The sequence below is a fragment of the Oncorhynchus keta genome, chromosome 14 (genome assembly GCF_023373465.1).
Source record: "Oncorhynchus keta strain PuntledgeMale-10-30-2019 chromosome 14, Oket_V2, whole genome shotgun sequence".
Taxonomy (NCBI): domain Eukaryota; kingdom Metazoa; phylum Chordata; class Actinopteri; order Salmoniformes; family Salmonidae; genus Oncorhynchus; species Oncorhynchus keta.
Genome location: NC_068434.1, coordinates 76,766,774 through 76,782,636, shown reverse-complemented (window position 1 = coordinate 76,782,636; position 15,863 = coordinate 76,766,774). Strand labels below are relative to the sequence as shown.

At 43.2% G+C, this 15,863-nt stretch overlaps 1 protein-coding gene across 1 annotated transcript in view; it reads right to left on the bottom strand.

Moving 5' to 3' along the window:
• Positions 1 to 15,863, bottom strand: part of LOC118376299 (carbohydrate sulfotransferase 8-like) — a 236,222-nt gene that overhangs the window by 176,496 nt on the left and 43,863 nt on the right. The window contains exon 2 of the mRNA XM_052462619.1: positions 8,076 to 8,281. Coding sequence (XP_052318579.1) covers positions 8,076 to 8,250 — 175 coding nt within the window. The 5' untranslated portion in view covers positions 8,251 to 8,281. The remainder of the gene's footprint in view (positions 1 to 8,075; positions 8,282 to 15,863) is intronic.

Here is a 15,863-nt window from a genome sequence, read left to right as displayed (position 1 = left end):
GAGCAGTGAATTTCAAACACAGATTCAACCACAAACACCAGGGAGATGTTCCAATGCTTCGCAAAGAATGGCACCTATTGGTAGATGGGTAAAAAAGCAGACATTGAATATCCCTTTGCGGATATTTGGGTCAGTTTGGGTCAGTGGTCAGGTGTTTTTTTGTTAATTCTTTCCAATGTGTTAAGTAATTATCTTTTTGTTTTCTCATGATTTGGTTGGGTCTAATTGTGTTGCTGTCCTGGGGCTCTGTGGGGTGTGTTTGTGTTTGTGAACAGAGCCCCAGGACCAGCTTGCTTAGGGGACTTTTTTCCAGGTTCATCTCTCTGTAGGTGATGGCTTTGTTATGGAAGGTTTGGTAATCGCTTCCTTTTAGGTGGTTGTAGAATTTAACGTCTCTTTTCTGGATTTTGATAATTAGCGGTTATCGGCCTAATTCTGCTCTATATGCATTATTTGGTGTTCTACGTTGTACACAGAGGATATTTGTGCAGAATTCTGCATGCAGAGTCTCAATTTGGTATTTGGCCCATTTTGTGAATTCTTGGTTGGTGAGCTTACCCCAGACCTCACAACCATAAAGGGCAATGGGTTCTATATATCGGATTCAAGTATTTTTAGCCAGATCCTAATTGGTATGTCAAATTTTATGTTCCTTTTGATGGCATGAATGCCCTTCTTACCTGTCTCTGTGTCTGTGACTGGTTTTCACAGCCTGTCTCCAGCCTGCTGGGAGATGCTGGCTGACTACGAGAAACTATGAAGACTTTGCAGTGGTAAAGACAAGTGTTCTCGCGGTGAGCCTCCTGAGGACAAGCTTTCTGGCAGCAATTAAACTTTGAAGAGAACAACAACCTCATAAGAAGAAGACAGTCCTGTCTGAGGAAAAATCATGGTTACGCAACTCAGGCACTCCCTTCCAGTACTTATTAAGTCTGCTCTGTGTGGTGCCTTCCTTGTGACTGTCAGAACCTATACCTACCTACCGCTTCCCAGTCCTACTTTACCTGCTGTTCTACCAACCTATACCTACCTACCGCTTCCCAGTCCTACTTTACCTGCTGTTCTACCAACCTATACCTACCTACCGCTTCCCAGTCCTACTTTACCTGCTGTTCTACCAACCTACTGCTTCCCAGCCCTACTTTACCTGCTGTTCTACCAACCTATACCTACCTACCGCTTCCCAGTCCTACTTTACCTGCTGTTCTACCAACCTATAGTTGGTTAGGGAGAGGGAGTGCTGGGAATGGATGGCTGGTTTGGCTCCAATATTAGACATGTATATTCATGTTGCTGCACATTACCAGGCCTTTGATGACCAATCCCATCCTGATTATTTGGTGCTTCCATGACGAGAGGAGAGAGACTGTCTCTTTCTCGGGATGGAGAGCAGAGGAGAGGAAACGGAGGATTACTGTCAGACAGATAAGGGAATGACTAGGGACACTGATGGCCAGGGCCTTGTCATTTTGAGTGGCAGAGTGCTGTCTTTAATCAGTGAATGCGGGGGCTAGACTCTGTATGTCTGTCTGTCGGTCTGTCGTCTGTGGCTCAGCCAGCTCACCTGTTAATTCTAATTACCCAAAAAACATGATCTCATAATTATGTTTGTGCTGCAGTGGAAACGCCAAATATCTCCTTTTCTCCCTCCCAAAAAGTTCTGCATTGAATTTGCACTGCAGTGGGTGAAGGTAGATCAATTGTGAGTGACTGTATTTTAGTCGAGTACAAACTCTGAGTTATATGGTATTGACTTCTGTCCAAGGCCTCCACAACTGCAATGACAAGTTTGTAAACAGTAAATGCACCAGGATGCTCTGAAAAAAGTTCTCAAACAATTGCCTCCGTAAGATCTGTGTGTTTGAGGCTTTGGTCACTGAAGGAGTTCTCTCTGTGCTCCAGCAGGACAGTGTACAGTACGGCCCACCCTTGGCTGTGGGGTTAGAGTGGCACAGCATGTGGCAGATTGGTTATGTTGAGCGGCACAGGCTCCAATAGCGGCCTTCAAAGACTTTTCAAAAAGTCACTTCTCTGTTGGATCTACCTGGTGCTCAACCCACATCCTGTTCTCAATCCTTTTGGAGTTTTTGAACACAGCCCAGCGTGCACTTGGAGAAAGGCCAGGCGGACACCCCCCACTAGCACAGCTCATCACTGCTCTCATCTGTCAGCTAACAATCTACAACATTTTTGCTGACGTGGGATAATTAAGTGACTGTCAGTGACTGACATAACAAGAGAAAAACTGCTTATGCACAACCATAAAACTGCTTATGCACAACCAATTTTGAAATTGCACCTTGCGTATTCTACTGTTTTAACTCGCAAACGTAAGTTGAGACCCTGACTGCGCTACCCTCAAAAATATGATATATTTTTTTATTATTGATCTGAGGGCTTTCAAAACAGGCATGCTGCCAGCTGCCCATGTCTGTGCTAGTGGGAGGCTCAAAAGATGCATCTTGACCTTTGCACTACAGTTGAAATGGAAAGACCAGAGCATCTACTTTTTTTGTTTCCCTCTCTGCTGGTAAATGTAGCTTCCTCTGTCTCATATGGATGCTTTCTGATCTGGGCTACATTTTGTATTTCATGGCTTACTGGATAGCACCAGATCAGCTGTTTTGAAGTGTTTTATGTCCAGGACTGAGGAATGGTTCAGGGGAGATGTATCGCTCGCCCAGGACTCAGTGCTGCAGTAATATGATTTGTGGCTGTGTCTCACACTGACTATATTTTCCAACACTCAGAGAGCATTCTCTAAAGTCTGTGCAGTAAAAACACAACTGGCAAAAGCCAAATAATGATATGCCTCTCTTGCATATTAAAATACAGTAAATGGCTTTTAGTCTTTTGGTAGAGTAATAGTATAGCATTAATTGCTGTAGGGATAACATTGTATTTTTCTGGACATGAGCCATTCACTGTACTGGAAGAAAGTGGAGAAAAAAAATCAATTTGGAAACATATTGGCAGCATTGGTTGTGGGATCAGATGGCTTTGGAAAACAGATTATGTCCAGACCAGAGAGCCCAGAACATGACCACAAGGGACTGATGTTAATAGAACACCACATGACCTTGGCGTTGCCACTGAGAAATTGTGATACCCTAGTAGGTTAGCAGACTGAGTTGGCAATGTGGACAATGAATACCTACAATACCTACTGAGTACCGAGACGAATACTTACCTACTAAATACCTATCTACGCAAAGGTAGGCTACTGTATCCAGGGTTTCAGAGTTTCAGCTGTCAAGGCCACTTGGATGGTTCAGGTTTCAGCGTGTTCTGCCAGACCATAATAGGCTATCCCTCCTCAGTGGCTGAGGTGTACAGAGGAGAATGGAGATCTGTAACGTCTACGGCTTGGCATGAACACAGGTTGCCATGACACTCTCCAGATAACCATCCAGATCGTCATGTGATCCAGAGACAAAACAGGACAGCAGAAAACTCTTATTGTACTGTATGGTTTCACTGTTTCAATGAAGTTCTGTTTTCTCACCAAATCTCCAGAGATAGGGTCTCCCTACTATGTCAAAGGTCAGGGTACCATGGCACTTAAGGTAAAATGACTGAGTGACGTAGCTTTGCCAATAATTAATTTCCAATGCACTGAACTGGGTGGGATGGAGTGGAGTGGAGTGAGAGTGGATGGTGCCAGGTCTGCACAAGTAGTTTTTGTAAAGGAAGCTTTGTGAGGTGGACAGGCAAAGGATGGAGAGGAAATAATAAGGTCATATAATATATTTTCTTTCCACAAACATTCATTGGAGTGGATTTGCATGGAAATATTGCTGCTCAGCCCCTCCCTCCACGCCAGGTCATCAGCACAATTTAATTACATTAAGAGACAGCTAAATTAGACTCTGCAAACATAACGGATTAAAGGATTACTGGACCTCTGGTGGGGAGAGATCAAATTCTACCTTCCAGCTTGAAACAACATGCACTGTTCCTTGCGGTCCCCATGTGAAGAGGGATTGATGGAGAGATGGGGGGGATGGAGGGAGGGTTGTTGTGGACCAGATGAGAGGGTAGTTGTACATACATCCACAGTTATTCCACAGGTAGATCATATAGAGCAGTGGTATTAAAACCTTTTCAGAGGGGACCCCATTTTCTCTAAAAATCATTTCATAACTTTTGATTTACATCAACAAATAACCTTAAATTCATTACATTTTCATCTCTTATCAAAATGAAAAGTTAACAATTAATACATTTTCAAATTATCATTCTCAAAACACTTGTATATTGTCCCATCTGTACTCTTATTTTTTGTTCCCCCCAAAAATACAATCTATATAGACTGAGTGAACAAAACATTAAGAACACCTGCTCTTTCCATGGAATAGACTGACCAAGTGAATCCAGGTGAAAGCTACAATCCCTTATTGATGTCACTTATTAAATCCACTTCAATCAGTATAGATGAAGGGGACACAGGTTAAAGAAGGATTTTTAAGCCTCGAGACAATTGAGACATGGATTGTATATGTGTGCCATTCAGAGGGTGAAATTGACTCTACAAGGCGTCGAAAGCATTCCACAAGGATGCTGGCCCATGTTGACTCCAATGCTTCCCACAGTTGTGTCAAGTTGGCTGGATGTCCTTTGGGTGGTGGACCTTTTTTGATACACAAGGGAAACTGTTGAACGTGAAAAACCCAGCAGCGTTACAACATATTTAAGTGCCTTTGAAAGGGTTATGGTAGTAGGTGCCAAGCGCAACGTTTTATGTCAAGAACTGCAATGCTGATGGGTTTTTCACGTTCAACAGTTTCCCTTGTGTATCAAAAAAGGCCCACCACCCAAAGGACATCCAGCCAACTTGACACAACTGTGGGAAGCATTGAAGTCAACATGGGCCAGCATCCCTGTGGAACACTTTCGACACCTTGTAGAGTCCATGCCCCAATGAATTGAGGTTGTTCTGAGGGCAAAAGGGAGTGCAACTCAATATTAGAAAGGTGTTCCTAATGTTTTGTATACTCAGTGTGTATATATATATAGCTCTGGATGGGAGCTTCTGCTGAAAGGTTCAATTGTAATGTAGATGTAGTGCTGTGTATATGTATGTATATTATGTATTTTATTTGTTATGTTGTTTCCTGTTTGGACCCCAGGAAGAGTAACTCTGCCTCGGCAGCAGCTAACTGGGGATCCTAACAAATACTAAGTACTAAATATACTGTGTTTATATATATATACATATCTTTATTTCAAAAAAGGAATTGGGTGACCCCACTGCCGTTCCCCGACCCTGACTTTGAATACCACTGATATAGAGAAATGTTTTATATTTCAGCAACGAGACCTGGCTACATCTAAGGAAAAGCGCGCACACACACACACACACACACACACACACACACACACACACACACACACACACACACACACACACACACACACACACACACACACACACACACACACACACACACACACACACACACACACACACACGTACACAGGCTCTCGTACCTTAGTACATATTTTTCGTTCTCCATGTCATCTCATCAGTGATGTGTGAAGTGTTCTTTGACTGCCTGGCGACATGCTGCATATAAAAAAGACAGTGACATTACCGTCTTCACCCCAAGCAGATGGCTTTTCAACCACGACTCCACACTGAGGATGCCAAGCCATGGATCAGTAAAGATGTCAAGGACGTTGGGTAGGATTTTCTTTGCTTGGTAAGAGTGCAATCAGACAATAACTGCCAAACACACCACTGTGCCTTTGTTCAATTTGTGCCATTCAATGCATGGCACAGCAGTAAACAGAGCATCTCTATAGATTAGCTACTGTAACCGAGTCGAGCTAACATGCTCTCTTCCATGCAATGATTATCAGAGGGGAAATGGGATAAGAAATGGATTACTGCTATGTAATTATACTATAACTGGAACAAGAGAATAGTGGGTGACCTAGTCACGATCTCAGTGGAGTTGTGTAATACGGTACCAGTCCACTCAACGGGCCCTTGTCCTTTTTTCCGATGAAGAAAGACTTTGCTTTGCCATAGGGTTTGTTCCAATGAGATGGCAATAATGTGTTATTGGTGTTTGAGTGAAGACACATACCTTTACTGGAACACCACCATACAACTAGACCTTCCTCTCAGCCGTTGGCCCACACTGTGACAACAAGGCCTTAAGTGTTGGAAAAACGCTCACTGGTCAAAATGTGTGTTAGCAATTTATCTCAGCTCGCGCCTAGGACTTTGAGCCATGTCTTTTCCCCAGGAGATTGGTAGCTAGTGGTTTCCCCTCAATTGTCCCTTAAACAGTTACTGTGGAGATCAGGAGAGACTGTTGCCCAGCCTGTTAAACTGCTGGTTCCTGTTCGGCTATTGTGAGTGTTATCTTAACTATGGGGGACCAAAGCACTCCACTGACTGTGACTGTACTCCACAGCCAGACAAAGAGGATGAGCAGTGGAGAGAGGAAGATAGATAGAAGCTGACATCCAATGTATTAAAACCCAACACTATTAGAGATGAGCTTCTGGCGGAAGTGAGGCATTGTAGCTTAAGGCATAGATACCGTTCAGCATCATCTTTCCAGCGGTGTAAGCTATACTGAAGTCACTGAATGTTCATTGTAACACTTAATATGTCATACATCATTTGTGAAATTAGCATTGTTTCTTTCTAACTAAATCAGTGCCTGGATAGTGCGTGCATGCTTGCTTTTGCTGTGAAAATGGATACTCGTACAGTACAATTACTTAAATTTGTTTAAAGTTTAAATACTTCAAATTCATTAAGTGCTTATCGTAATAATATAATATATGCCATTTAGCAGACACTTTTATCCAAAGCAACTTACAGTCACACGTGCATAAATGTTACATATGTATGGACCTGGGATTTGAACCCACTACTCTAGGTTACAAGCACCATGCTCTACCAACTGAGCTACAACAGACCACCCCTCATAGACATAAAATCTTCAATAAAAAAAGGCCATGCCACTATCTTGTCTCCATGACATTGAACTTGGCATGGTGCTCCTTCTGAATAGACAAACCAAAACTGCTTGCCATTTCTACAGTGTGCATGGCCCACGAGCACTGCAGTTGCTAGGTTAGACATACCCATCACTCGGCAGTGTGTGTGTGTGTGTGTGCGTGTGTGTGTGTGTGTGTGTGTGTGTGTGTGTGTGTGTGTGTGTGTGTGTGTGTGTGCGTGCGTGTGTGTGTGCGTGTGTGTGTGTGTGTGTGTGTGTGTGTGTGCGTGCATGCATGTGTGCGTGTGTGTGTGATATGACCCGCACGAGCATCTGATAATCAGTGGAATATTAGAGCCAGGAGAGTTCTCACTCTCCGTAAGTACCTCTTATTGATAGAGAGGCTGACACAGCACTCATCCTGTCTGATACTGATGATGACACACAGCACAGGTGACACATGATAGACCCACACACAGCCGTGCATAGAGCCTCCCCCATCTCTCCATCTCTCTCTGTGTAGTCTCTCTCTCTCCCCCTCCCTCCCATCTAGATCCTAGCCCTATCTCCCCAGCTCTCTCTCCCCATCTCTCTCTCTCCATCTCTCAGTGTGTGGCTCAGTCCTGTGGTGCTGTAGAAGGTGTTCACCACTGGTGCCCTCACAGTTCACCACTCACAGGATATCACCAATCACCACTCACAGTGCAACACCAAGGATATCACCAATCACCACTCACAGTACACCACCAAGGATATCACGCCTCACAGGATATCACCAATCACCACTCACAGTGCACCATCAAGGATATCACCATCATTTACGGTTGACATCCTGGCATTGTCTCATGATAACTCATAACCAATTACTTCATCAAGCAAACTTGGTACGGTTCTTATCAAACTTTAATCCAGTAGAGGAGCAGGTTGACAATAGGTTGACAATAACAGTATATATAATACATGTGTACATGCATGTGAACAGATGTATATGGGTTTATTTGTATGTGTGTCACGCTTCTTTCACAACATATAGTACTGATGATAGTATCAACCCATTCCAGTTTCATGTCAGTAGAAACTGACTGTAGAATAGGGTAGAATCTCTCTCCCACTGACCTGGAGCCTGTTGCTGGACCATCTCTGAGAGATCCTGGAGGTGTATGAAGAGGACAAGGCCTCCAGCCCCGAACAGCAGAAGGAACCAGAAGGAGCAGGGCAGCTTGACGGCCGTGGCCCTCATCCGTCTTCTCCCACGCAGGGCGTCCACTATCCTACACTCCACCCACAGCATCCTGCTATCCTGCCTCAGCTCAGACTCCTGCCTGGGGAGAGAGAACAGGGACAGAGTCAGCCCAGATAGGACAGGACATAAGATATAGCAGCACAATACAGGATATAACATGACATGACATGACATAGGGTTAAATGGGTTATAATTACATTAATATAGGTAGGCTAATCATGGTTCATCAACAGTGTTACATCTGCGCCTGACACGCCCTCTACTGCTCATCCTGTGTCTCCTTGACTTGCCGCCACTCCCACAGTGCTCTCTCCCTCTCCCTCTCTCTGTGTGTGTGTGATTGTGTGGGCGGAGACAGGTGTGCTGGAGTCAGAGTTGTCCCCACCAGCTGCAACCTGTTCCATAATCAAGACAAATACAAATACTCAGTCCTGTCACTTCCACACTGCCAGATCGTAATCTCTGCTCAGTCAGTCTACGTTTCTAGCCGTTTGTTACTATTTCGATCCTGTTATCCTGTTGTGCCTGTTTTCCTTTTCTGACACGGTTTTCCTCTCCGCTACAGTTCTGCCCGCTCTGACTCTGGTCCCTGTCTCCAGTCCCACGTCTCCTCATCCTGCTACTCTGCCCTGGATTCCCCACTCTACTGCTCCCTTGGATTCCCCTCCGGACCTGCTTACCCTGTCCCAGCCCCTCTCGCTCCAGACTCCGCACCTGGTTTCCTGCAACCCGCCCGAGCTTCCCCTGGCCTGCACTTCATCTTCCCCCTGTGTTTCAATAAATACCTTGGTTACTTCATTACAGTGTCCTCGTCTGAGTCTGCTCTTCGGTTTCCCTGTTCCACTCCGTGTAACAAACAGTTTTCTTCTCATTGGATTAATACAAAATGTGTTCACCTTACTGAGTGACAACTATAGAAACATATTCTCTTTGTACTGCTAACAGCCTACCACACAAGATTAATGAGATGTTACATGTTATAAGCAGGAACTACTTAAAAGACACACTGTGCAGTATTAATGATAAACATAGGCTCTTTGAAGTCCGTTTGTAAAACAACACATGTCCTAAATGTGTTAAACCGTGGACAACTTAACATGAAATCTAGAAGCCATGTTTTTCACGAGTCAGTGAGCCAGTATGAGGGTCCGTGCTCAGGCTATAATGAATGGTGGCCTGTGCACGAGAGAAAAAGCATCTAAAGATTTCAATGGGATCTCACACTCAAACCATAAAAAGGAAAAAACCAAGGTGACAGATGCAAAAATGTACTTTATGTAATCAATGCTCGAAAGAATCCAAAAAGGTGAAAGAGCAAAGTGCTCAACACAAAAAGGAGCATGCGTTTCAGCTGCTATGCCTTCATCAGTACTGTACAAACAAATGAAGTGGAGACACTCACTTCAGAAGACACACCTGTGCATAACAGGTGTAACAGGTAACAAGTTAACTAGATGCTGGTGAATAGGGGGTCATCAGCGGCGTCTATAAATATACAGAATGAGACTCGAAAAATATAAATAATTAACACATATAATTGAAAATAAGAAACAATTAATCAGCCCGTATGAGTTAATTGATGCCATAACCTTGGTGACCAATAGCAGTCAATCAGATATCAAACCACTTTGGCTGGCCTTCAGTCATGGATAAATCAGCCAGCACAATCAGATATCAAACCACTTGGCTGGCCTTCAGTCATGGATAAATCAGCCAGCACAATCAGATATCAAACCACTTTTGGCTGGCCTTCAGTCATGGATAAATCAGCCAGCACAATCAGATATCAAACCACTTTTGGCTGGCCTTCAGTCATGGATAAATCAGCCAGCACAATCAGATATCAAACCACTTTGGCTGGCCTTCAGTCATGGATAAATCAGCCAGCACAATCAGATATCAAACCACTTTGGCTGGCCTTCAGTCATGGATAAATCAGCCAGTACAATCAGATATCAAACCACTTGGCTGGCCTTCAGTCATGGATAAATCAGCCAGTACAATCAGATATCAAACCACTTTGGCTGGCCTTCAGTCATGGATAAATCAGCCAGTACAATCAGATATCAAACCACTTTGGCTGGCCTTCAGTCATGGATAAATCAGCCAGTACAATCAGATATCAAACCACTTTGGCTGGCCTTCAGTCATGGATAAATCAGCCAGCACAATCAGATATCAAACCACTTTGGCTGGCCTTCAGTCATGGATAAATCAGCCAGCACAATCAGATATCAAACCACTTTGGCTGGCCTTCAGTCATGGATAAATCAGCCAGCACAATCAGATATCAAACCACTTGGCTGGCCTTCAGTCATGGATAAATCAGCCAGTAGAATCAGATATCAAACCACTTGGCTGGCCTTCAGTCATGAATAAATCAGCCAGTACAATCAGATATCAAACCACTTGGCTGGCCTTCAGTCATGGATAAATCAGCCAGTACAATCAGCCAGGGACATATCTCATTCTTATGCATCTGCAGCTGAGATGCATCTATTGTTTTGCTGGGAACACGCCCTCTGATCAACTGGATCAAACGCTGGGAAGTGTATGTATCTATCTGCTGAATTCATTAATGCAAACACACAAGGATGTTTGTAAAATGTATTCTGATAATAATGTTTAATTGTTCTACCATATTCACAATTCCCATTTATGGGATATAGCTATTAGTATTTAGTATGCACTGTGATCTTTTAAAGTATGATTACAGGAAAAACATACACACAAAAACTATATGTGGACTGAATGTTGCACAGCTTCCAATGACAAACTTGTATTATGTTCTGTTTTGTATAACTTACTGCATATCTAATTTCCCTTGGCAATAATTATCTTGTTGAAAAAAAAACAGGTGGCCCAGAAACTATTTATGGTCAGAATTAAACGATTGGCTCCATAACAAAGAGACAAAGAATGATTCAGTTGGTGGCCTATTCCATTCACTATTCAATTACTACCTGAGCCCAGGGTTTGACAGGGGTAAAATGGGAGGCAAAATCATGTTCACTGCAGAGCTAATTGTCCTTATTTATGGCAGCTGGCTGATCTGTGGTCAGGGTAATCCGTTCTACTGCTGTGATGGAGATTACCCATCAGAAATTAGATGAGCCACCACAATGACTGCTATTCTGTTATGTAGAAAAGACCAGGGTTCAGATGGTATTTGTTTTCTTTCAAATAATCTGAGCAACTGACTGAGGCGGCCTGGGGCACCAGGTGGGCAAGATTTGCACTTTTGGGACAATTATGTTGTTTCCATTGTGCTCGGCAAGTTCAATCAAGCACAGCTGAAGTATAGGTCTGTTTTCTACACTCCTTTGTTCCGGTTATCCAATTGGCTACAGTATGATAGTGGCAATGTCTCGCTCTCTTCCTGTTCATGTCGCTGACATACGTACATCCCACACTTCCCCCATCTAACATACAGTCAGCCCAGTCAGCCCCACACCTCAGCCGGCAGCGGCCCCCAGCCACCTCACACATTCCCCTGCCCCCTGTGACGGTGACCTGGCTGCCAGTGGCTGGCTCTGCAGGGGACACGTACACCCAGACACACTCAGACAAAGGGCTGATGACGGCTCAGACGCAAACAGACATGCTCAAACACCCTCACACATAACACCCAAACACCTTTAGAGTAGCTATTCTCTCTATGGTGCATAACAGCAAATGCTACAGATGAAGTCACAGGTAGGCTATTAATATACAGACAGCCCCTGCAGTAGTGTTCCCATGTTCAGGTGTGAAAAGACAGAATATATTACACAGCATGGCTGAGAGTGCCAATGTCCTAGCTACACTGCTATATGAAGCTTCGGCTTTGACTTAATGAATGCTTTTTTAAATGTATTTTTATTTTATTTCACCTTTATTTAACCAGGTAGTTCTCATTTACAACTGCCACCTGGCCAAGATAAAGCAAAGCAGTGCGACAAAAACAACAACACAGAGTTACACAAGTAATAAACAAACGTACAGTCAATAACACAATAGAAAAATCTATGAACAGTGTGTGCAAATGTAGTAGAGTAGTGAGGTAAGGCAATAAATAGGCCATAGAGGCAAAAATAATTACAATTTAGCATTAACACTGGAGTGATAGATGTGCAGATGATGATGTGTAAGTAGAGATACTGGGGTGCAAAAGAGCAAGAGGATAAGTAACAATATGGGGATGAGGTGGTTGGGTGTGCTATTTACAGATTGGCTGTACAGGTACAGTGATCGGTACGCTGCTCTGACAGCTGATGCTTAAAGTTAGAGTGGGAGATATAAGACTCCAGCTTCAGTGATTTTTGCAATTAGTTCCAGTCATTGGCAACAGAGAACTGGAAGGAAAGACGGCCAAAGGAGGTGTTGGCTTTGGGGGTGACCAGTGAAATATACCTGCTGGAGAGCGTACTATGGGTGGGTGTTGCTATGGTGACCAGTGAGCTGAGATAAGGCGGGGCTTTACCTAGCATAGACTTATAGATGACCTGGAGCCAGTGTGTTTGGTGACGAATATGTAGTGAGGGCCAGCCAACAAGAGCATACAGGTCGCTATGGTGGGTGATATATGGGGCTTTGGTGTAAAGCTTCTCGTTGGTGGAAGGTGAGGAGGACCAAAATGCAGCGTAGTAAGTGTTTGTCATATTTTAATAGAAAAAACTGAACACTACACAAAATAACAACGAAGAGAAAACGAAACAGTTCTGCCAGGTGAACAGACACTAAACAGAAAATAAACACCCACAACCAAAATGGGGAAAACAGGCTACCTAAGTATGATTCTCAATCAGAGACAACGAACAACACCTGCCTCTGATTGAGAACCATACTAGGCCAAACACATAGAAATATAACAACATAGAAAAAAGAACATAGACTACCCACCCCAACTCATGCCCTGACCAACCTAACACAAAGACATAAAAAGGAACTAAGGTCAGAACTTGACATTTGGTGATAAAACGGATGGCACTGTGATAGACTACATCCAGGTTGCTGAGTAGAGTGACATCACCGAAGTCAAAGATCGGTAGGATAGTCAGTTTTACGAGGGTATGTTTGGCAGCATGAGTGAAGGAGGCTTTGTTGTGAAATAGGAAGTGAATTCTAGATTTAATTTTGGATTGGAGATGCTTAATGTGAGTCTGGACATTAACATCCTTAATTCAATAAATGAAAATCCATGGTGTTATTGTGTCCGATCACTGCACTATTGTCAATGTGGTTACATAGAATTACAAGTTCAGACCAGAGAGCTTCGTATTCAGCTTCATAATAATGACTTGCCCATTTCCTGACCTCTACCTGCAGAACATCTACAGTGTGCTACATGTAACACGTAAAAATGACACACACACACACACACACACACACACACACACACACACACACACACACACACACACACACACACACACACACACACACACACACACACACACACACACACACACACACACAATATCTCGTTAAAATCTTAATGGGGGTTTACATACAGTATCGATATTGTGCAAAATGCACAATTATATTTAATGAGCACATTTGAGTAATATTCCAGCTAAAGCAGCCTGAAACCCAGCAGACCAGCGACTGGGAGCTCATTAAAGAGTACCACAGTATGAGGCTAGAGAGGGCAAAGGAGTTGCAGCTGGTATTGTGAAAGTCTCCAATGAAAGACATTCAAAGAATTATTATGGGGATGCAGTGGAGAACAGTTTCTCAGTACAGTAGGGGTGTGCCCCACATGCCATTCTATCCCCTATATAGTGCACTACTTTTAACCCTAGCCCTGTGGTCCCTGGTCAAAAGCAGGGTTTTATCTGCATAGAAAAGTTTTGGGCGGGTTGCCCTAGTGTTTTTTCAGGCCAAATAATAATATTATTATTATTATTTTAATTGAAAATTGGGATAATTAAATGTTTTCAGTGTTAACTTAAAAGGACTAAAATCAGATATAAAGTATGTAGAAAAGATAATGGATCTATATTGTTTTAAATAATTACTAACAATCACCAAAATAAAAGCTAGACAGTCAGGGAGAATAAAAAATCTACTCATTATGCATTCAGGAGTAGTTTTGTCATGGCATGGGGCCCCCATTGATTTTGATATAATGTTGAGTCACTCAGATAGCATCAGCCATGGCAAGATGTGTAGAATTGCAGGAAACTAGCTTTAGAACAACTCAATTTAGTCACTGAGACCAACAGGAGGGCCTCTAAAATGTTGGGTTGGTGACCACACCATTGACCACCCCCATGGCCACACCCCCACCACGCCCCTACCACCTATGCCCCATTTTGATCCAGAAAATAATCTAAAAGTAGTGAACTATAAAGGGAATAGGATACCATTGGGATGCATGCTATTACCTACACAGGAAGTCATCCAAACCTCCCAGGTAATAGCATAAACACAGCACACAGCACAGAACTAGACGCTTGATTCCGTCTCTGTGGGCTTTCAAATGCGGTCTCTTTGTGTGTTGAGAACTCCTTATGACTCATTCTCGGCTACGGTACATAAACATCTCATTTTCATATAACGGAGGTATAAAAGGTAGGCATATCATTTTGTCATTTGAACCCCAAGCGCTACTGTATGGATTTCCATTTGTGAGAATAATAAAATGAAAGAAGGAAGGCAAAGCTGGGTGTCTGGTTTGTTTGTACGAGGGTAAGAGATATTTCATGTTGTGATATGTGTTGCATAATGTAGCCATAGAGCCATAGAGACAGGAGAATGTCTTTACTGGTGGTGCAAATCAAGTCTTTTCACATCTCCTTTTTTTGTTTCACGACAGTACTGTCGTGACGTTGTATTAGTTAATGTGATGACTGTTGCTCATTAGAATGATTAAAGGTTTCTAATTGTCTGATTAAATTAATCTATATTAACTCATTCACCTGGGGCACCATGGGACAATTCGTTTTATTGAGTTTCTATTTCCCAAATTAATTCAAAGAATATCAGAATATTGATTTTACAACAGTCTCTAATTAATCAGTTTCCTCTACAGTCTCCATTCTGAACGTCGTATAGCCCGTGAATCTGCACGGACCCGGGTCTCACCAATGAGTTCGTACCACACCAATCTTAGTTGAGTATTTATTTACTAGAAAGGTAAAATGATGATAAAAGATGCACATACACAACACACAGTCGAGGCTATTGATTATAACTTAGTATAACTGGCCAACACACTATGGCGCATGTCACCCAAAATGGGGATTTAAAAGAGATAAAGAGAAAGTACACGAGAGAAATATACATTTGGGTACATTTGTCAGCTATGCTTATTTTAACCCTAGCCTTGCCCCGAACTGCTGCTCTTATGGGTCAGAATATAATGATGTAATTACGTGTGGGAGGTCTCAGATGGGAAGCTCCGCGTGGGTCGTTTAGGCTTCTCAATGACGCACTTCTCCGGCACAACTCCCTGGTTGTCCTCACGATGTCAGTGTCCTTTTGGCTTAGTGGCCTGATTCCTCGCCCTTGTTCTGAAAGGGTTCTTCAGAGGACAGCCAGCTCTGTAGCTCAGAGCTCACAGCGTAGGAATGGAAACAGTGTAGATATCAGGATTCGATGGGGAGTAGAGGCCAGGTGTTCCGGCTTGAATTCACCCGCTTAGACACAGCTACTCATCCATAGCATGTATATAAAAA